The 20,821-nt window shown below is 55.5% G+C and overlaps 1 protein-coding gene across 8 annotated transcripts in view; it reads right to left on the reverse strand.

Moving 5' to 3' along the window:
- The window catches only part of SSBP3 (single stranded DNA binding protein 3), a 163,378-nt gene that overhangs the window by 20,685 nt on the left and 121,872 nt on the right, over positions 1-20,821 (reverse strand). For 5 of the 8 annotated variants that reach the window (XM_079921444.1, XM_079921447.1, XM_079921446.1 and 2 more), the window contains 4 exons: positions 6,288-6,368; positions 5,334-5,393; positions 1,099-1,165; positions 910-986 (listed from right to left, as the gene is read on the reverse strand). In XM_079921444.1, coding sequence (XP_079777570.1) covers positions 910-986; positions 1,099-1,165; positions 5,334-5,393; positions 6,288-6,368 — 285 coding nt within the window. The remainder of the gene's footprint in view (positions 1-909; positions 987-1,098; positions 1,166-5,333; positions 5,394-6,287; positions 6,369-20,821) is intronic. The other 3 variants (XM_079921445.1, XM_079921451.1, XM_079921450.1) reach the window with 1 other exon arrangement.

The following is a 20,821-nucleotide window of genomic DNA, read 5'->3' on the forward strand; positions in this document are numbered from 1 at the left end:
ACCGGAGAATTCCCAAGGAGGGCAGAGCACAAACTCTCTGCCACGGCGCCTGCAGGACCGAGAGCCGCGTTCAAACACTCAGAAGAGTGGGAGCCAACTGTGAGAAGGTGCTGGGACAGGGATGGCCTGCCAGGCCCCTGCCCAATGGTGCTGTGGGACCCGGGACCTGTGGGTGTGGAGCTGCACCCCAAGGAGCAACCACTGTGTTGCTGCTATAAAGGGGTGGGCGGGGCACTTGAGATAATTTCCTCTAGAGGTTTCTAAACTGTCCTTTTTGGCAGTGGAGCCCCTCTGGGCAAAAGAAAGCTTAGGCAGGAGCTTGGTGTATGAAAATGGCAAAAGCTCTGAGTGGAAGGGAGCACCGGGGCCCTGGCCGGCCTGGCTCCTCGCAGCTGGGTGGTACCACCAAGAACCACGGCTACAGATTCACCCCCCACTGGACTGGGGGGGACGCTGAGCCTGCTGGGGCCACCGAGGTGAAAGTGATTCGTCCAAAGTCAGACAACTGGTGAGCTGCAGGCAGAATAATGCAATATCCTGCCTTGGGTCCCAACAAACTGTGACCATTGAGCCAGCTCAGGCCCACCCTACCTCCCAAAGGTGGGAGGAAGCTTTGGGGACCCACACTGCTGCTCGCGGACATAGGCCCCTGCCTTCCAAATTCCTCAAATCCCTCCCATGGAAGGCTCCCAAATGCTCCTCTTCCCCAGCTCGCTGGGGGTCCCCTCAACTCTGCCAGGTGGGCTGCCCAGCTGGGGGCAGAACGGGCCGCTGGGGCCCTGGTCATGCCCTCTCCCCTCACCCCTCCAAGCTGCGAGACGTGGAAAGACTAACAGACTTGGAAAGAGGAGAGAAGGCGGGTGCACACAGATGGCCGGGAGATGGACAGACAGACAGGCGGTCAGTTACCTGTGGGCCGGGCCCCATAGGCCCCATGCCTCGGGGAGGGTTCATTCTCTGCATTGATCCTCCCATGTTGGGGTGCCCTGCGTGACAGAGCGGGTAAGCCGTGAGTGGCAGGAGGTGGAGGCAGACAGTGGTGGGGGGAAGCCCCTCCTGGTGCCCCCCCCCACCCATGGCCCACCCTGCCTTGTCTACCTTGTTGTCGCGTGGGATCCATAGAATTGGGCAGCAGTGGCTGTGTCCCAGGAACTCCTCCCGGAGGCTGAAAGAGACGTAAGACCCGAGGTGAGTGGCTGCTCCCTGGAGCTGGGGACAGAGGGGAATGCACCTGCCTGCCCAGGCTCCCCACCTGACCATTTAGGGCCACTCATGGCCTCCCCGAGACCGCTCCTGCTGCCCGCCGGCTGGGGGGTCCCCGGGCAGCAGCAGTCAGCTCCAGCTGGTGTTATGGAAAACTGCAGCATGGGTGGGTCAGCATGGGTGCTTCGTCTCTGGGAGAGGAACCACGGCCCAGCGCTGCCGTCTCGGCAGGTCTGCGTACCTGCCAGAGCCCAGGCACACTCTGGCCAGGCCACCAGCCACACCACCCTCAGAGGCAGCACTGCTCCCTCCCTCCCTTTTACCACCCAAACTCCAGCTGATGCAGTTTAGGCCAAACCCTGTCTCTCCTTTGCCTCGTGGAGAGTGGAGATGTAACTTGTTTTATCCCCAACTCCCAACTGTGGGGACCCGTGAGACCCACTAGCTAAAATCCTGCCACCGTGGGAGGTCCTTCTTCAAGGGGGCAGGGGAGGAGGTGGCTTTTGAGATTTAGATGAGGGAGCTGAGGTCCAGAGGCCTGAGGGCCCCCAGTCAGCCCTCAGTCACCTGCCGGCAGAGCCAGGAAGAACACCCAGGACTCGGGACCCCAGGGGTGGAGGAGGCGGCCTCGAGGAGAGGGTGAGCAGGATGCCGAGTGACAACCTGCCACCCAAAGCCTGGTGCCCGTGGCGCGTGCTGGTGTGACTACTACAGAGAAGATGAGGACGGGGCCAGCGGTCTCCTGAGTGAACGCCTGACACACCGGCTACGAAAACCCCTTCAAAGCGATTTATTTGAGACTGAAGTTATTTCAGCTGCAATATGAAAAAAGAGGAAAGCAGAGCTGGGGGACGGGGAGGGAAAGGGAACTTCGCTTTTAGAACCCCACGCCTTAGGACTAAGCACGGGCCCTCGGCTTGGAGAGGAAAGCCTCTGTGAAAGCTGGGCACCTGTGACGGGGACCTCCACCCCCGCCCCCTGCTTCGCCCGGGTCCCCCAGCCCCGACTGTGCTGTGGGGATGATGGCCGAGTGGGGAGCGGATGGCCCAACAGGAAACTCCAAACCAGTTCTGGAATGAGGTGGTGGGAAACAAAGGGACAGCTTCTCACTGTTCAGCTTCAGAACGGGGTGTGCGCGTGTCTGGGGAGGGGAGGCTTCTGGGAGGGCCACGCAAGCCTGCGGGTACTTGCTGCTTGAGCAGTGGCATCCGGCACCTGCCGCTTCCATCTGCCTGGGGCTGCGGAGAGTCTCTCTCTGTGGCCCCGGGTTTCAGCTGTTCCGACCTCCTGCTTTCTCCCAACTCTGCTTCCTCCCCCGAGTTCCCAAGCTCTCAGTCACCTGGCTGGTTTGTGTCTGCCCACTTGGGGGTTTGGGATACTTCTCGAGCCTGGTTTCAGGACTCCGAGAGGACACAGGAAGACCTGCCACTGAGGCTGTTTGGTTTGGGGGCTCTTGGGATGTTGAGGTGCCGGGAGATCCTCACCCCGGGCCTTGGTAAGCCCCCATCTAACTCTGATGGAGCAGCCGTAGGGGGTTGGACAACCACTTCCTCTCCAGGTAGCCCAGTGTTGACCACCAGCTCTGGCCGGAGGCTCTTCCTTGGGTTCCCCCAACTCTGCTGTGTGTCAGAACTCAGGAGCAGAGCAGGGCTTCCCGGAGGCCCAGAAGGGACCCAGGAGTCACTTCCTTCACTGGAGTGACCCTGAAGTGAGGCAGTCTGGGCCTCCTCTACCAGGGAAGGAAGGAGTGCAACAAGCAAGGTAAAAGGGGCCGCACTGCAAGGGCTGAAGCCCTCAGGCGTGAGAAAGGAGAAAAATATCGGCTCATACATGGGACTGCAAGCACAAGCCGTGCACACACCCTGGGGGCCTGCTGGGGAGAGAGATGCTCTGGGGCCGTCCCACAGGCTCCTGGAACTAGGCCAGTGCCTCGCTTACAGCACCACGGGGCAGGCGCAGGAAGTGTCTGCCCAGTGAACGGACAAATCCCACCAGAATCTGCTGGGTCATTCAGCTGTGTGCCTGAGTCCATGGGTTGGGTGCGGTAGGGGCTCCGCTGGGATGTGATGTCAGGGCTGCCTGACAACCCCAGACTCTAGCCTTCCTCTCCTTAACCCTGCTGAACCCCACTGCTCACCGCCTACCCATCTACCCTGGGTTGAAACACCACAATGCTCTCTGTACAAGGCTCCAAACCCCTAGCCAGGGAGGCAGATGGAGGATGGCCTTGCAAGGCTTTAGGGCCAGGTCAACGACCCTGAGCTCCCAGTCTCCCTAAGTGCCCTTCTCATTGCCCTAACCCAGGAGGTCACGTGGGCCTGAGCTGCTTCTGCTTCCTCCTCCTGCCCTGGGGAAGGCTGAGCTAATGGGTGGCATAGAGGCTTCTGTGGAACCAGCAGCCCCAACTGAGGCACTCTCCAAGAGATGCCCAGGGGCAGTTCCTGGGACAGGGACACATCCCCACTTGGAGGAAAGAAATGTCTTGAGTCCACAGGAAGCTGGAAATCGGTATAGATTTCCAATGGGGGAGTGGTGGGGAGGCTGGCCCGACTGATTTGTAACGCGAGGTACAGATGATGGATTTATTCTCCATGTGCCCTCTTGGGTACTTGCTCATGCTTAATTGATAAATAGAAACAAACGTCTCCTCTCGTGTCCCTTAATTGCTGGAGGAAGGGCCACAATTATGATAAGGAAGCATCTGTTCCGTCCCTGGGGCAGAGGCCAGTCTGGGCTAAGGAGAGCCCTGGGTGGGCAGGAGGGAAAGTTGCTGCTGGGGTCCGTGCATGTGATGGCGGAGAAGGCCCACTTGATGGCCTGTTAGAATCAAAGGCAAGGGGCAGCACTTTTACACCTACGAAAGCTAACTGAACCTGGCGAGGTGGAGAGGAAACAGCACTGGGCCGGGAGCTGCAGACTGACATGAGCCCAGCTCACTGAGATGCTTAAGCAAGTCACTGCTCCACCCTGAGCCTCTGTTTCCTCATCTATGATATATCCTAGGGTCCCTCTTTGCTCAAAAAAGCTGGGTCTCTTAATTATTGTCCGAATTTTTCCCCTTTATGTCAGAGAAAACGGGAAAGAAAAGATTTTGGGAGAAAAAAAATTAGTGGAAACTGGTAGGCTATTTAACTTTAAAATTGGAGTCCCCTGGTTATGAGCATCTCTCCATAGTCCCTGTATTGTCTCACTCAGGAGTTTTCTTGCAGAGCCTTGAGAATGAAAGGGATCACATCCAGGTCATGCCAATCTAGCTGGTGACCTAACTCCCAGCTCCAAAGGCAACAGGGCTGGATGTACTGGCACTGCTGGTCAGACTTTCTGAAGGGTTTCTGCAAGGTCACTCTAAGAATTATGTATACAAAGATGTATGAGCATGGAAATAAATTTCCCTGATTTTTTATTTAAAGTTTCTTTTAAGTCTGTCTACCCTAAAAATAAGATAATTCATCTTTACCTCTGCAGCTCTCTTCCCGCCCCTGGATGGGCTGAATCAGGTAGGGCAGCTGGGGACCGATTTCTCCAGACCACCTCGAATTGCCAACCCTAATGGGCCAGGATAAGGCCCACAACTCCAGGCTGAAAACCCCTCCCCGTAAGCAGACCACTTTTCTAATTACATGAACAAATCCTTTCTTATTCTGAGTTGGGTCTGGGAAGCAGGCAGACGTTGCTTAAAAATTACAAACGTCCTCCTCGCTGCATCCAGGCTCCTGATCTAAGCGTTCCTACTGGCCATTTCTCCCCTTAATAGCAGGATTGTATTTACCAGCCTTGGCAATTCTCAAAAGCTTCCAGGAAAAAATGCACGTTGTCAATTAACTTCATTAAGAAGGAAGACCCTTTTCCAAGAAGGGGCTGGAAGGGAGGGGCTGGGGCGTTACCACCTTCTCTAGAATAGTGGAAACCCTGCATTCCCCGCCTGCTGCTCCAGAACTGGCTGCCCAAAGCCCACCGGTAGAGGCAGGTGAAATGTTGAGAGGGGCTGCATGGGGACCTGTTTATAAGCCTCCCACATTAAAACTGTCCCTCCACCTCCCAGCCCTTCTCTCAGATTGTGATCTGAGTCCGAGTCCAGCCGGGTTCACGGGTGGCCGAGTGAGGGGAGAGAACATGAAAAGGTACAGTACCTGGTTTCCCATTCTGATCGGAGGCCGGGGGCCGCCTGCGTATCGCGGTGACATAAAAGGCTGCAATTACAGGGCATTAGTTCAATGACAGCCTGCACTCAGCGGTGACGGAAATGCGCTCCTCTCCACAAAGTCCAGTTTTGTTACAACTAGTCATCTTTTAAACTCTCTTCCTCCCGGTGGCCTCTTCCCTCCGGGCAAAACTTCCTTTGGGTGGAGGGAGTGATAGGTGCATACACCCTGCACCTGTTGGCGGAGGTCTACTCTGGATGCCTGCCGGGGCAGCAACTGGGACCCGGCACAGGACGCGGAGGAACGGTTACAGCAATGCAGGGCAAAGGAGGAGACCTCTGCTCTTGGTAAGGGCAAGTGAAAGAATCAGAAAGGGACTTGTACAGAAAATTTTCAAGCGTGCAGACAAAGCTGGACGCGCGCTCACACGCACTCACAACACTGACAATGGGGGTGGGGAAGGGGAGCGCGGGGGAGGAGGTACACAATGAAAACAGTGAGGGTACAGCGGGCGCCCTAACTCAATGCGGGGGGGGGGTGGGGGTGGGGCGCAGGGGAATGGGCAAGAAAGCTTTCTCAGCAGCGAGAGTGCACAAAGAAAAGGCCAGGGATGCAGCTTTGGTTACAAACAATGGTTAACCAAACTCAAAAACCAAACCAAAAGTGAGAGGAAAAGACAAAAACGCAAAGGCCGCTGACAAGGTCACAGAAATAGTTTTCCTTTTCTTTTGGTTTCATATCCAAGCGGGATGTGATGTCCAAGGAATGAAGACTATCTTTAGGAAAAAAAGATATATTTTGGGGGGGAAAAAAAATCTCCTTGGTCAAATCTCCTCAAAGGCAATGGCTAGAGCACATTTTGATTTTTGTTTTTCCTCTGCTGGCTCTGTCCTCCTGGTGCCCCGCGCCCCCCGGCGGGCGGGCGAGCCACAGTGCGTTTACCTGACTGTGGGGTCCCATCATGCTGCTGGGATTGTGAGGTGGAGGCTGTGCGTGCGGCGAGGGCTGTGACCCCGGAGGACCCTGTGAGGCCAGACAGTAGAGGCAGGTTATAGATCACAGCACATGGAGAAGCGCAGGAGAAGCTTAAAAGAACAAAAATTAAACCAAAACGAAGGGCGGGCGGGCGTGCAGGCGGAGGGCTCTGGTTGGCGGGGAGGTGCAAGCTGCTGCTTGGGTCGCCGGCTCAACGGTGTGAACGGCGGGCAGGAGGGAGAGAAGCCGATAAACACATTCACGGGGGACTTACAGGCACGACAAATAAAATCAAGCTCCTTTGTGGAAGCACACGGGGGCGGGCCGTTGCAGCGAGTTTGCCATGTTAAATACGTTGATTGAGATGGGGGCGGAGTGCAGGGACGCACAGAAACTGACCCACCCTGCAGGGCACCCATGAGCCGCCCCCGGGGAGGGGGGCTGCGGCTGCGGAAGGACCGGGAGGCCCTGCCCTCTGGGAGCTCCCGGGCTGGGTAGATGGAGACGGGTCCTGGGTCGTGGGCCAGGACCGGGTGACCAGTCTACCGAGGGGAGGGGCCCTGATGGATGAATGGGAACAGACAGGAGGAGCGAGGTGGTGCCAGAGACTGAACACATGGGGGACAAGAGGAGGAGACGGTCACCGGGCGCCCACTCAGCGCACTCATTAACACGCCTTCACTTGCAACTGGTCCCGTGACATGGGTTTCGCATTCCTATTTCCACCAATGACGAAACTGAGTCTCAAGGGATGAGGAGATTTGGCCATGGCCACATAACCGGTAGATGGTAGAGACAGGAGAAGCCCAATGGGTCCAAGGCTGACCCTGACCCCTGCAGCCAGACCTGAGCGGGTGTGTGCGGGAGCAGTGGGACAGGGCTCTCCATTCCAGCAACCCCCATCCCAAGCTGACCCCTGAAGCCCTGGGCTATGCTGGCCTCGACTCCCCACAGAAGAGATGAGCAGATGAGTTCCCTTAAACCACGGAGTTGGTCAAACCGTGGGCTGCAGCTCATTAGTGGATGGTGAAATCAATTCAGTGGGTTGCAGTCATTGTTTTTAAAAACACGGAACACGATAAAAAGCAGAATAGAGGGCTTCCCTGGTGGCGCAGTGGTTAAGAATCCGCCTGCCGATGCAGGGGACACAGGTTCGAGCCCTGGTCCGCAAAGATCCCACATGCCGCGGAGCAACTAAGCCTGTGTGCTGCAACTACTGAGCCTGCGCTCTAGAGCCAGCGAACCACAACTACTGAGCCCGTGGGCCACAACTACTGAAGCCCGCGCACCTAGAGCCCGTGCTCCGCAACAAGAGAAGCCATCGCAACGAGAAGCACCCCACGCACCGCAACAAAGAGTAGCCCCCGCTCGCCGCAACTAGACAAAGCCCGTGTGCAGCAACGAAGACCCAACACAGACAAAAATAAATAAATACATAAATTTTAAAAAAAGAATAGAAAATATTGGACAGCCTTGTGTGTTTTAAGGCAGATACTTTTCATTAATCTCTGTTTATAAATATGTGTGTGTGTGTGTGTGTGTGTGTGTGTGTGTGTGTGTGTGTGTGTGTGTACTGGGTCACTGTGTCAAATGTATTTTCTACTGTGGGTCACAGTCAAAAAGCATGAAAATCCAGTCAGGGAAGTGCCCTGCTGCCCACTCGGGACGTTGGGAGTGGGGGGCCATCCTGCTGATGAGGGCACACCCTAATTCACTCTTTGCACTGGGGGCTGTGCTGCTGCCCTTGGAAATTGAGAAAAATTCAAAACACGCGTGGGGGATGAGTGTGGTTTCATTAAGAAAGAGAGGGAGAAGGGCTCTTTGAGAGACCCAGGCAGGGTTTTCTTCCTCAGCCTCCTCCCTCGAAGCCAGGCTGCGCAGCCTGCTGCTGGCTCAGGAAGCAAAGCCCAGAGCTGGGAGAGGGCGGAGGGGTGGGCTCAGGCCGGCGGGCATGGAGACAGAGAGAGGTGTGCAGAGAGAGGCGAGGGGGCCATGCCCAGGACAGGCCTGGAGCTCCTCGGCCAAGTGAGGGGCTGCTCACTTCCCAAAAGCTCCGCGGAGCAGATGTTCCCCTACCTGCCACGCTACTAATTTCAACAAGTGTGTGTCTTTCTAGCGGCTGCCAGCAACGGCATGGTTTGTTACCATGAGCAATTTTCTTAATTAACAGACATTAATTAGCCATTTAGCAATTTTGCAAGCATTTGTTTAGCGGCTTTCCTAAACATGAATACCACTGTGATAATGGCACTGATTAGAGGGTCCCCTAATTAACAGTACAGGGAAGGAAAATTGAAATCACATAAATTAAAAAGGGAGAGGAAGTTAATGAAGGCGGGACATATTTGCACCTGCAAGTCTTTTGTACCGTGAAACTTGGGTGCAATGTAAACAAAATAAGATAATTTGAAGCCAACCCCCAAAAAAAGGAAAATGAAAAGAACGGAGGAGGAGGGTTCAAGGGTGAGGTCCAGTCTCCAAGAGGGGGCAAAGGCCTTCTGTCAGGTCCTCAGTTCTTGGCAGGAAGGAGTGCCTCCTCCCTCCCAGTCCTTCGCCGCCCTCCCTGGTAACATCGTGATCCTCAGGGCCAGCGGTGTGGCTCGGGCAGGTCCCTCACACCTGTGCACCCCGGCAGCCAGGGGAGATGAGGAGCAGCTGACTCGCTGAGTGGTCAGAGAAAAAGTAAGTAAAGCCCCTCAGACAGCCACAGACAGGGCCCTCGGTCAAAGCAGTCCTTGCTAAGGGCCAGCACTCAAACCCGAGTCTTGTCGTTCCAAGCTGCCCCTTGGCCCTGCGTTCCGGCAGCCTGGGCCCCCGGAGGTCCAGGGGGCAGGGCTGGCGTGTGTGCTTCACCTCTGCACCTCCCCCAGAAGCTCTCTGCAGGACCCTGCTGCCTGGGCCCTAATGAGTGGACAGGGAACAACTTGGCCTCCCTGCCGCTGCTTCAAGACAAACGGCAAGGAGTAGCAGTAAGGGAGTGTGGCTGGTCCCTTACTGCTACTCCTCTAGCTAGGGCTAGAGGCCCTAGCCCAGCAACTTCTCTGTCCTGGGGGGAGCTGTGGGGAGCAGGCTGGTAAGCCCTGAGAGGGGGCAGTGGTTCTGAAGTCTCTCCTCTGACTTGGAGCTGGGGTTTGGAGTGCCGAGGACACGGGAACCCTAGCCCAGGCCAGCCGGTCACCCAGAGAGAAAAGCCCACCACAGTCTGGACACAGGCGAAGATACAGCTCAGCGTTCACCTTCCCGGGGCATGAAGCTCCTCTCCCAGGCCCAGTCAGGGTGCCCAGGCTCTGCTTATGTACCTCCCAGCACGGTCCCCAGCACTACTGGGAACATCACAGCCAGAAAGCTTTTATTCCGTGCAGCCAGAAGCCCACCTTTGCCAATGGGTCACCCACATCCTCCCAAATCTCCATCCTCTGTACCTCTGCTGCCTCCACTCAGCCTGACAGCTCTCCGTCACTGTATCTGTGTCCGGGTTCTGTCCCTGAGACTGGATGCAACAGCGCAGGGAGGGCCCGGCACACTTGGCTTGTTCTCAGGAGCTGAGAATGGGGCTCCACAGTGGGAAAATGCTCGCTCGTGTAAAGATGATGACAGCCGTGTTGCCCACCTCCACGAGGACGTATGGCATCTGCTGCCCTGTGCTTTATTAAACCACAAAAACGTGTTCTTCTCTTTCCAGTCTGCATTCTCAACAAGAGACTGACAGGCAGGTTTAGAGAAAACAGACCTTTAGTCTTTTCAACTTGTTACCCACTCGAGCAAAAGGCTATGTAGGAGGCAGACAAAAAAAAAAAAAGAACTTGTTTTAAGATTCTGACCTTTGTTGGGATGTTGGCTTTTCTCTTCCCCAGATGCTGCACAGATCTGGCAGGCAGGTGGAGAGGACGGAGGTGGAAGGTGAGAGAGGGCGGGAGTCTTAAAGCTGGTAATACCGAGTGTTCTCACACAGGACAACTCTCCCCCCTCCCACCCGCCCTCACACTGCCAGTGGGGCCTTCCCTGGCTTCTACTTGCTGAAAGCTTTAGAAGAACCCAAAATAGGTGCATCTGGAAGCCTGCTTGGCCAGGATGACCCTCTGCATCCAGCTCCATTTAGACCATCTCCCTCACAGACCTTGGAGGCTTTTCATCCTAGGTGCTGCCCAATCAACCCTCCTGACATGCCGGAGAGATGGATACGGGCAGACATCTGAGGTGAGCAGAATACAGGGCTGGACCAGGCTGGGGGTCCCACCAGAAGCTTGGGGAGAACCATACCTGCCCAGCAGTCACCTGTTTGTTGGCAGCCCTGAAAGATCATCACTGCTTCCAATGCTCGTTCATGGGGAAGAAGAGAGGCGCAGGACAGGGGTGTGATCTGTCCAAGGCCACACAGATGAAGCTGGCAGCTGAGCCACATCACCTAACTCCAGCCCAGGGCTCGCTCTCTTCATGGTATCACGTCCCCATCCATGCAGACAAAGAAACAGGGTTTGGAAAGAACTGGGTTCAAATCCTGACTCTGCCACTGACTGCGCTTCTCTCATCAGTGAAATGGGAACGATTACAGTGATAATAACGAAGCCACACCTGCCACACGGTACAGATGGCCTTCACTTGCATCAGCTCATGTCATCTCAACTCCTCACTGGAAGGGCTCTTAATTGCTCCACTTTATATAGCCACAGAACTGAGGCTCAGCAAGGCGAAGCCACTTGACTTGGATGACAAAGCTATGAAGTGGTGGGTCCAGGCTGATTCTAGAGTCCTGGGCCGCCTAGCTGGTCCACCATTCTCCAAGCCCGTGAGCAGTGCTCCTAGAGGCTGAAGGACTTGTGGGTGCACCCAGCCACTCACCCACATACATATCCTGGGTGCTGACCTTCCATGTGTCTGGCCAGCCCATGCTGGGGTGAGGGAGGGTCACATAAGTGCAGTGGACTCGTCTTGGCCCTGAAAGCTCCCAGGCTAGCTGGGGAGAAGGATGAGGACACAGTGACAAACAGGCTGGAGTGTTGGTTTAAACTGCCATGGGTTCCAAGAGAAGGTGACAGGTAAACCAAAGCTCAGGGAGGCCACAGAACGGAGGCCAACAGGGAGCTGGGATGAGAACTGGGGGCCCCTGGCGGGTCAGAACTCTTTCCATCGTACAGTCCTGCCTCCATGGGGTGACGGCAAGGAGACCTGTGCCGAGGGGACACCCCAACTCGGGAAATCCCTGCCACTGAATCTGGGAAAAGGAAGGTGACTTGCCCACTTCCTGTCTGGGCCTCGGTCTGCCCCAGAACCTGTTAATGGACTTGCCATTCCCCTCAGACGTTACGGAAATACGTTAACTCCCGCACTTCCTTATTCTTTTTCCTGTCACTTCGGCACTGGGTGGCAGCCTCCGAGAGCCACTTAGGCAGGGCCCGGGGAGGCTCTGCTATGGACCATTCCACTAAAACCCTAGATGCTGACAGTTGAGTGAAAGTGCCTTTGCCATCATCGACGTGGTGGGGAGCAGAGTACAACAGATCCAAGGTCTCTGCAGAAAAGCACCTCAGAACCGTCTGCAGGACCCACCTATGCACTCCCCCCTCCGAAGCTATCCTTGAGAGACATGCTTGTGCACAATGGGGAAAGCTTCCTGGCATCCATCCCAGCTCCTCCAGGACATGTGAGTACGGTTTCCTCATAAGGAAAATGGGATATTCTACAGGTATTGCAGGGAGGTGGTACAGCTGACGGTGCTAGGCATAGGTCCCCAAGCTTCCACAGACCCCACGCCTGCTGCTCCAGAGCCACTCACAGCCCATTTACAGGGCAAGCGAGTGCTAGACTTACTCTGTGGGATCGCCCTCCTCAGCCTGTTGAAAGCCCACACATCTTCCTTTGCGAAGCCTGGCCTATTCCACCCAGCCAGGTGCGCTCCAAACGTGGTGCATCCTCTTTGGACATCCTGCCTTATTTGTGGATGCCACGTGGGCTCCTCCAGGGCAGTGACACAGTCCCCACGTGGATGTCCAGGGCAGGGCCTGAGCAGAGCAGTGAGGCGTGGCCAGCAGGCGGACCCCTCAGCCACAGTCAGCCAGCCCCTGGGTGGGCACATCTAACACTTTTGGGTTCAAGGAACCAGGAGGAAACGTTAGTAACAACAGGAATGACCACGCTGGTCCTCTGAGCTAAAGACTCTTGGGAGTGAGGGAGGACAGTGCCATAAAATTAAAAACCAAATAAAAAAGAAAATCTGTATTAATTTTTTTTTTTTTTTTTTTTTAAGGAGAAAGGTAATAAAAGCTATATGCTAAGTTTAGTATTTCCAAAACTCACGGCTCCTTCGCCAAATGCCATCCCATACTCCCCAAAGCTGCCTTCAACCTGCCTGGACATCATGGACTCTCAAGAGAAACAGAGATGAGATTGAGTCCCAGGTTTTCTGGGTGCAGAGGTGGGCCAGTGGGGAGAACTTGGCTGTTAGAGCCCATGGCACTGGGGCTGGAGTCCTGCCTGACAGCCCCGGGCATGGGGCTGCTCCTCTGTAAGGAGCGAAGAATCCAGGTGACACTCTCCTTGAAGAAAAGCTGTGAGAGTGCTCTGGGAACAGCTGAACACCCCGTCATTACCATCAAGGCCAAATCTGCCTTTAGTCAGAAGGCCTTTGGGGAAAGGGGACTTGAAGTTTTAGGTTGCTAAGAAACAAAGCGCTCCACACATCCCTGTTCCCCCCAGCCCCCGACTCCTGGGGATACTGGCCAGTGGTCTGGCAAGAATGCAGGGGTGGGTTTCATCAACTGGCAGCAGGAAACGGATGACCCGCATTACTGGTGACCTGTGCAATACGCCCATTGGGCGTGTTACTGTAACTGAGTGAATATAAAATTACATTAATTATACACATGGCAACAGGCATGCAACAGACAATCCAATTTGCTCCTTGGACACGAATGCTGACAGGAAATGCCATAAGCCCATTCTGGGGAGAGGGCCAAGGTGTGCCCGTGTGCCACTGACATCCCAAATCTGTCAGCACGATGTGCCTCCACCCATAGCCTCCCTGTGGCAGGAGGCTGACCACCTGGCGGGGTCAAGGAGCTGCTGACATGCAGCTCATCTCAGAAAAAGTTATTTCTCCATTTCGATCCATGGGAACGAACTTGTCAGGGGCTCGGACAGTTGCCTTCCTATCCTGCTTCTATCTGTCCCCTCTGGGGAAGAGGCATCTTTACGTGTGTACGTGGGCAGTAGAGGCTGGAGACAGAGCTAAAGTTACCAACTCAAGGCTACAGGGGGCTGAGCTGGGCCACACCCAACCGTGGAGCTATGGCCAGGCTGCAGCACAGCCCTGAGAGCTCACAGTCAGGGGGCTGCCGGCCTCCGGGAGATGAGCCCACAGCAATCATGGCCCTCCGTGGGCACCAGGTAAGGTAGGTCTGACAAGTGGTGGTGGCCCATCTTCCTGGGATGGTGGGGAAGTTGTCAGTGAGAGGAGCAACAGTATATGACGTGTCTCCCTTGGAGTCACCTCGGCATAACCTCAGGAATCCTCAAAGCCACTGGGGTCCACTATGTGCAAGGATCAGCAAAAGACTCATTGATTTCCGGCTGAGCAAAGGCCCCAGCTGACCTCTCCTCCTCCCCGTGCCTCTCCGAGGAGCCAGGACAGTGCTGGGCAGGTGGCGAGGGCAAGAGGTCTGTGCGCTTGTGAATCTGGCTTCCCGGGACGGGCCGCCAGGACACACCGCAGGAGGCACTCAGATCATGTTTTACTCAAGAGGTCCCATGGAGACAGAGACGCAGAATCAGCAGGCGACGGTTTTCAAAACAAAGGGAGGAAACATGGCAAATGAAAGTACAGGCGGCGTCCAAGACCTAACCACAGTCCCCCCCAATGCTGCTCCCTGAGTCTGCCCCAGCCCCGCGCACAGACGGGAAAGCCAAGCCCCAGGGACGTGGGCTCACTGGTCCCAAGTCCTGGCTTGGCGCCCTGCACCACACCCAGAGTGGAGGCTGGGGTCAGCAGCCGCACGAGGATCCCAAGAGCACGGCCACCACTGTGGCTGAGCTACAGGAAAAATCGGCAACCTATGGCTCAGGGCCAAATCTGGCCTGTCACCTGCTTTTGTAAATAAAGTTTTATTGGAACACAGCTACGCTCATTTGTGTACCGTCTGAGACTGCTTTCACGCTGTATCAGTACAGTTGAGCAGTTGTGACAGAGATCAGATGGCCCACAAAGCCTGAAATATTTACTATCCAGCCCTTCACAGAAAAAGTTTGCTGACCCTTGAGCTTAGTAATGGTTTTCAAGACTGAAGAGGGAAAAAACTGGAGTCTTTTTAAATTCTCAAGGAAAAGCAAAACAGTGCTAGATTTACTTTCTGATTTTAACCTCACATCTCTTTAATAAGATAAATGAAGCAAAAATTAACCCCATTTTACAAAGGAGAACACTGAAGTCCAGCGACACAGCATTATTTACCAGAGCCAGGATCTATCCCACTGACGACAAGAGAATGAGTGCCCGGATCCGGGGTCAGCAAACCTGAGTTCTGGTTCCCCCACCAACATGCCATGTGACCAATCTCTGAGCCCCGGTTTTCTGGGCCATTGGTCTTAAACAAGATGATCTTTCACTACTATAACACAATAACCAGCATTCATGACCAGTTGTTTGGTCCCAGAGCATCTCCTTGCTAACCATCTTCCCCGCGTTCATTCTGGCCACAATGCTGGGGAACACACTCTTCCCTCGCTCGCCAGCACGAAACATTCTGGGGACTTGATTCCAACCCTGAATTCTTTCAGCAGGTTCGTGCTGTTTGACCCTCGCCTATGCAGTGAATTCAGAAGAATTCTCTAGGGTTACCTCAGGAAAGGGTTCTATCTACCTTGAAAGGCTGTGCTTGGGGTGGGGGAGGGGCAAGGAGAGGCGACTCTGCTTCCAGCTGCTGCTGCTAAACCCTTGAGGCCTCCCTGCTGAAGATTCTTTGTATGTACCTGTGTCCACAGAACTCAGCACTCTTTCCAGGGACACAGGAAAAAGCATTAATACGCAGAACTTATGAGCAGAACCCACGTCCACCTGGCAGTGCACCCAGCCACTGGGTCCCAGCACCCTGGGCTGAGTGTGCGCTACGCGCTGGAGACACAAAAATAAGCAGTACTCTGGCCTTCCCTGAGAGAGTCCCAGGCAGTGTGGAGAGAGCAAGGTGTAACTGTGACCGCAGCAGCATTCCAACAGAGGCAGGTACCAGGTGTGCGATTACAGAACCATCACATTGCGTAGGCAGGGCATGGAAGGATGAACAGGCGTCCTCTGGCAGAGCAGAAATGAAAGGGGCTTCTGGGCTGAGACTGGCATCTGTGTGGCAGAGCCAAGAGTGGGTGTGGTGCTGGGGGGGGCCTCATGCACAAGATGGTGACCCTGGGGCTGGGACCTTCAGGCTGAGGAGTGGGGTCATTCACCTTTGGGAGCTCGTGCAAGGGAGTGGTGATCAGACCTATGTCTTGGGAAGCACACATCCATCCCACTCCTTTCCAAAGATGCTTCTGTGCCCTTCCTCGAGTTAGAAATAAAGACCTGTGGCCACTGGAAAACAGTGAGTTCACAACTGGGGTGCTAATTCCCATCTCTTGCTAACTACACATGGAGTGTGTACCTGCTCCGCCACTAAGCCACACTACAGCCCTGAACAGCCAGCCCTCCTTAATGTTGGCGAGGGTTTCCGAGACCCAGTCCCAGCCATGTGGGTTTCTGGCCGACATCCGGATAGCACACTCTCTCCTCCCAGACGTCTACTGGTTGCAGTAGAGACCTGCTCTGTGGGTAAGTGGGAGAGGCAGAGACACACCCAGGATCCAGAGCCATGCCAATCCCGCAGAACACAGGGAGGACACGCCTACCTTGCCAAGAGAACCAAATCTCCCCCCCAGCCCCCAACAAAAGACTGCCTTTTGCTCTGAAAGTGGACAGGGCTGCAAAGACGCATCCCACTCCTGCCCGCCAGCCTCCACGCCACCTCTTGCCAACACTAAGGCTCCACTGTTCATCACGGCAGCGCAGTGAAGGCGAGGTGCATGCTAAAAAGGCACTGCCTCGTCCACCCAGATAATTCCTGCTCGACTTTAAGCTCTCCGGGCACATGCGTGCACACAGCCTTCCTGCCCTACCCCCTTATGCCCAGACAGACGATCCAAAAAGTACAGATTCGTCCTACCAACTGGGACAGGGAGACCAAGGCTGTGGAAGCTATAAATCCAGATGCTAGCATTCAACCCCAATCCACTGGGCAGAAGAGGGCTGAGAAGGAAAACAGGAAAGTTGGCCAAGGTTTCCCCTTTAGTTTTGTGGCTTCCAGGATGACTGGGTGGTTTCTCGTGCCTCTTCTCCCCTGAGAAGCTTGGGGAATGGCCCAAGGTCTTGTCTTCCTTCCTTGGCTAAGGAGAAGCAACAGGATGGGGTGAGGGAAAGAACCAGGACACTGGGGAGAGACGGGCTGAGGAAGCCCACCCACTGTCACCCAGGCAGTGGGCTTTGAAACCTGGAGCATCTCAGTGGCAACACGAGGGGCAGCCATGTGGAAGAGCTCTGGATTCATGGGCCAGGGGCACGTCTGCAGTCCCCTCCCAAACTCCCCAACCTCACCCGTAAAACAGGCCACCCCACCTCCCCACAGACAGCCACAGATACCGAGCGTCCAGTACTTCGTCCAGTGCTGGGGACCAGCCCTCACCACAGGGCAGCTGCCGATACACAGAGCTGTGCTCAGATCCTCTCCGCCCCAAAGAATCCTTCAGGAAGCCCCTCTTTCCCTGACTAGACCTTCCTATTACCCCACTCCCAGGGAGCTGCCCCCTTGCCCACTAACATGTAACCTGTCCGAATCTGAGCTAGTCTCAGGCTGGACTCACGGCCCTCACCAACCCCACCTGATGTGGGGTGCTCTTCAGCCAACTCCACAAAAGTCATCTGGCCCCTGAAGTGCCCCCCAAAGCCCTTGATGCCCCCAGAGGACAGGGCCTGGGCTGCTTCTGTTTACCACTGCACCTCCCATGTCTACTCCTTCTAACGTTACATTCTTCTGATGGGCAGACTGAGGCCCAGAAAGATAAAGGCACCGCCCCAGAACAGACTGCAAGTCTCCAAACTCTTAGACCCTTTCCATAACTCCAGAATAAGTCTCTCAGAGTTAGATATTATAATTGATCTGACGAAGGGGCACTTAATCAGATTCACATTTTGGGTGTACATTTTTTTACCTTGAGGCATGGATGGGACAAGACTTTGTCAAAGTCTTCTTGAATAAAAATGACTCGAGATTGAAGAGGCTTCAAGGAGGGGAGGGGAGAATTCTGCAATCTGCAGAAGAGGCCCTGCAGACGTGCTGGGCGGGGCAGGGCTGGGTCTGAGAGCAAAAGCTCTGGCCCTTGTCCCAGGAACCAAGAGCTGGTTCAACAACAGGGTGAGGGTAGCAGGGGCTAGATCACAAAGAGGTCTGGATGTCGTAAAAAGAGCCTGGACTTTATTCTTTTAACGAAGGGATACCACTGACAAGAAGACGACCACTTGACGGAGGGGATGAGCCACTCCACTGACCTGCAGAGAGCCCAGGCTGGAGTCTGCCACGCAGACCAGGAACACCTGGAGCCAGGGACTGCCTTGCCTCCCAGCCCTGGGAGCCGAGCAGGGCCAGGCGGAGAGCTGTCCCTCCTGGATGTATGTGGAACGGATGCCCAGAAACCAGCCCCTGGGAAGGAGCCCTTGTGAAGACACCTGATCTGCCTTTCATTCTGAACACATTCCCAAACTCAGAGCTGGTGAAGCAGGTAGAGTTGTTCCTGTTTCACAGGTGAGGAAACTGAAACTCCAGTGATACACAGGTGAGTCACTAGTGACAGAACTCAGGAGTAGTCAGCCCTCCACATCCACGGCGGCAGAACCCGACGACAGGGAGACAGACTGCACTTGGCCATTTGATATAAGGGACTTGAGCATCCACAGACTTTGGTATCAGCGAGAGGTACTGGGACCAATCTCCCCGTGGGTACCGAGGGACAACGGCAGAAGCAAAGACCCAGCCCCCTGGGCGAAGAGCTGACAGTAACTCACAATAGCAAGCTCACCCTGATGAGCTTGGCAGGAACAGGGCCAGAGGCTTTTGGACATACAACCTGCTTTCCTGCTTCCACCTCCCCTGTCAGCTCCTGTCGGTGGACCAGGGACAAGGAGTCAAGGTGGCAGGGCCCAAGGGGACCGCCACGTGGGCAGGGTTAAGGAAGGTGACACGTTAGGGGACCAAATAAGACCCGGTGCTTAGCAGGTGCCAGAAACGTCAGTCTAACCGAAGGGTTAAGCACTAAAAAGCCAATCAATCTCGAGAATACCCCGAACCTCTCCCACTCACTGCCACCAAGGCTGTACTGAGCCCGAGATTCCTTATGGAAAAAGAATAAAACTCACGGCGACCCTTGCTCCTGGTTGAGCTGAAGACCTACCTCCATCCTGGCCTCTAGCTCGCAGAAAAGAACAGCCCAGGACACCCCCGCCTGTATCCACAACACAGGAGAGCCAGTGTTTACCCGCGCCAAGCAGGGAGGGCTTCACAGGCATCATTTCGTGGTGTCCTCATATCCGCCCCAAGAGGTAGTGGGTATATCTTCACCCCAACCTGTCAGGTGAAGCAGCTGAGGTTCACAGAGTTTAACGGACTTTCCCAAGGCAACCAACGTGCCAACCCAGGCTGCATGACCCCAGGGCTGTCAGGAAGCACGTTTAGAGAGGGTGAGGGAGGGATGGGACACACAGGGGGCAGAGGAACTAACAGGCACGTGGAAGCTCCAGGGGCCCAGCCGCTGGGCTTCTGACCATTGGTCAACACTGGGTCACGTTTCCACGGCAGTAATAAACCATCACTGAACATGAGTATATGTGTATGTGTATAGTCAATCCTCACCAGTGCTCTGAAAAGGAAGCACTGCAATGTGCCAAACAACTGCTTCCCAGCACAGCCGAGGAGATCAGTGCCTAGAGAGCTCGGATAACCCGCCCAGAACACGTCACCAGGAGCGGCAGTGGGCTGTCTTGCTCCAAAGCCCCTGCTCACAGCCACTGAGCATTGACAACCCTCTTTGGCCAGGCCTCTCCTGCAGCTGGGTGCCCTCTGCTCCCCTCCACTGCAGACACAGCTGAAGTGGTGTCCCCAGGGTCAGGGAGCCCCTTAGAGAGCCCAGCACGGAACAGACACTTCATGAAAGCCATGGCCCCACCCGTGCTCTTAAAAAGTCTAATCCCACCCTTTTGGTCTTAGCAAGAGACGGGGCTTCCTGGAAGCCAGGGGTGGGCCTAGGCCAGGGGCGTCACTGATTCCAAGGCCTTCGTTTAAGGGAAGGAGCTTGTCAGGGAAAGGTCAGCTGGGGAGTTAATCTAGGCAGAAACAGGACATGAACCCCAAATCCACACTTTGGGTCTCCTGCTATGTCCCCAGCTCTTAGAAGAGCACCTCCGCAAGATGAGAGAAAGCCCTCTAACCACCCGGTCTGGGCCCAAGGCCCCGGGCCCAGCCCAGACTCCTCAAAGGGCGCTTTCCTTTCAGGGCAGCACGATCTTATTCAGGGGGTCTATCTCAATCCACGTAATGCCAAGGTGTGTTAATTCCAGGATTCCGCTGGAATTCCCTTCCTCAAACCTCTTCTGCTACAGGGCTGAGAAATTTGATTTTTTTTTTTTAAAAGGAAAAATACCCTCAGCATGATTTGTGGAGAAGGAAGCAAGAGCTGAGGAAGGTCTACCCCCCCCCGCCCCCACCCGTGAGAGTTGGGGAAATCTTCTGGGGGAACGGAGGCACCCACGGCAGAGCAGCTCTCCAGCACGGGGGGTGGGGGGGGGGGGAGATGCAATTCTAAGAGAAACCCAGGTCCAAAGGGGAGAAGGATAAACCAGCCCAAGCTCTTAACAAACCAGAGGTGAAGGTGCTGCTGACACCAATCCTCGGGCATCAGATCCATAAAAGTCAGAGATTCGGGCGTCGGTTTACAGCTCAAGAGAAGAGGCCCAGAGCCGGGGCCGGGGGGTGGGGGGGGGGTCGTGGCCCCGGGGGTCTCCCGGGGCGGGAGAAGCAGCAGCTGAGCACGGCCCCCGGGCCTCCACGTCTGAGGGTCCCTCCGGAGCCTCTCCCCTGCCTCTCCCTGGAGAGGGATTGGAGCCAGGACGGGTCTGGGGCAGCAGGGGCAGGCGGCTCGGCTGGCTGCAGCCCACGCGATCCCGGGTGTGGGGCTGGCTCCACGACAGGGGGCGGTCGAGGCCTGAGGAGCCGCCGGGTGCTTTGTTACTGAGCAAACCTCCCAGGCACTGACTGCTGATGCATAGCTAACAGGGTGGCAGACACTGATTTATGTTCAACTCTCCATTTCATCAGCGAGAGTGGAGTTCACATTTTGGGGAGGGGGAGGCGGCCTGCGTGTGCAGACGCAAACATGCCCACGCGTGCACTCAGGCACAAGCAACGGTCACGGCGGCAACTTTTTTTCCCCCTTTTTAG

This window comes from Stenella coeruleoalba, assembly GCF_951394435.1.
Source record: "Stenella coeruleoalba genome assembly, chromosome: 1".
Classification (NCBI taxonomy): domain Eukaryota; kingdom Metazoa; phylum Chordata; class Mammalia; order Artiodactyla; family Delphinidae; genus Stenella; species Stenella coeruleoalba.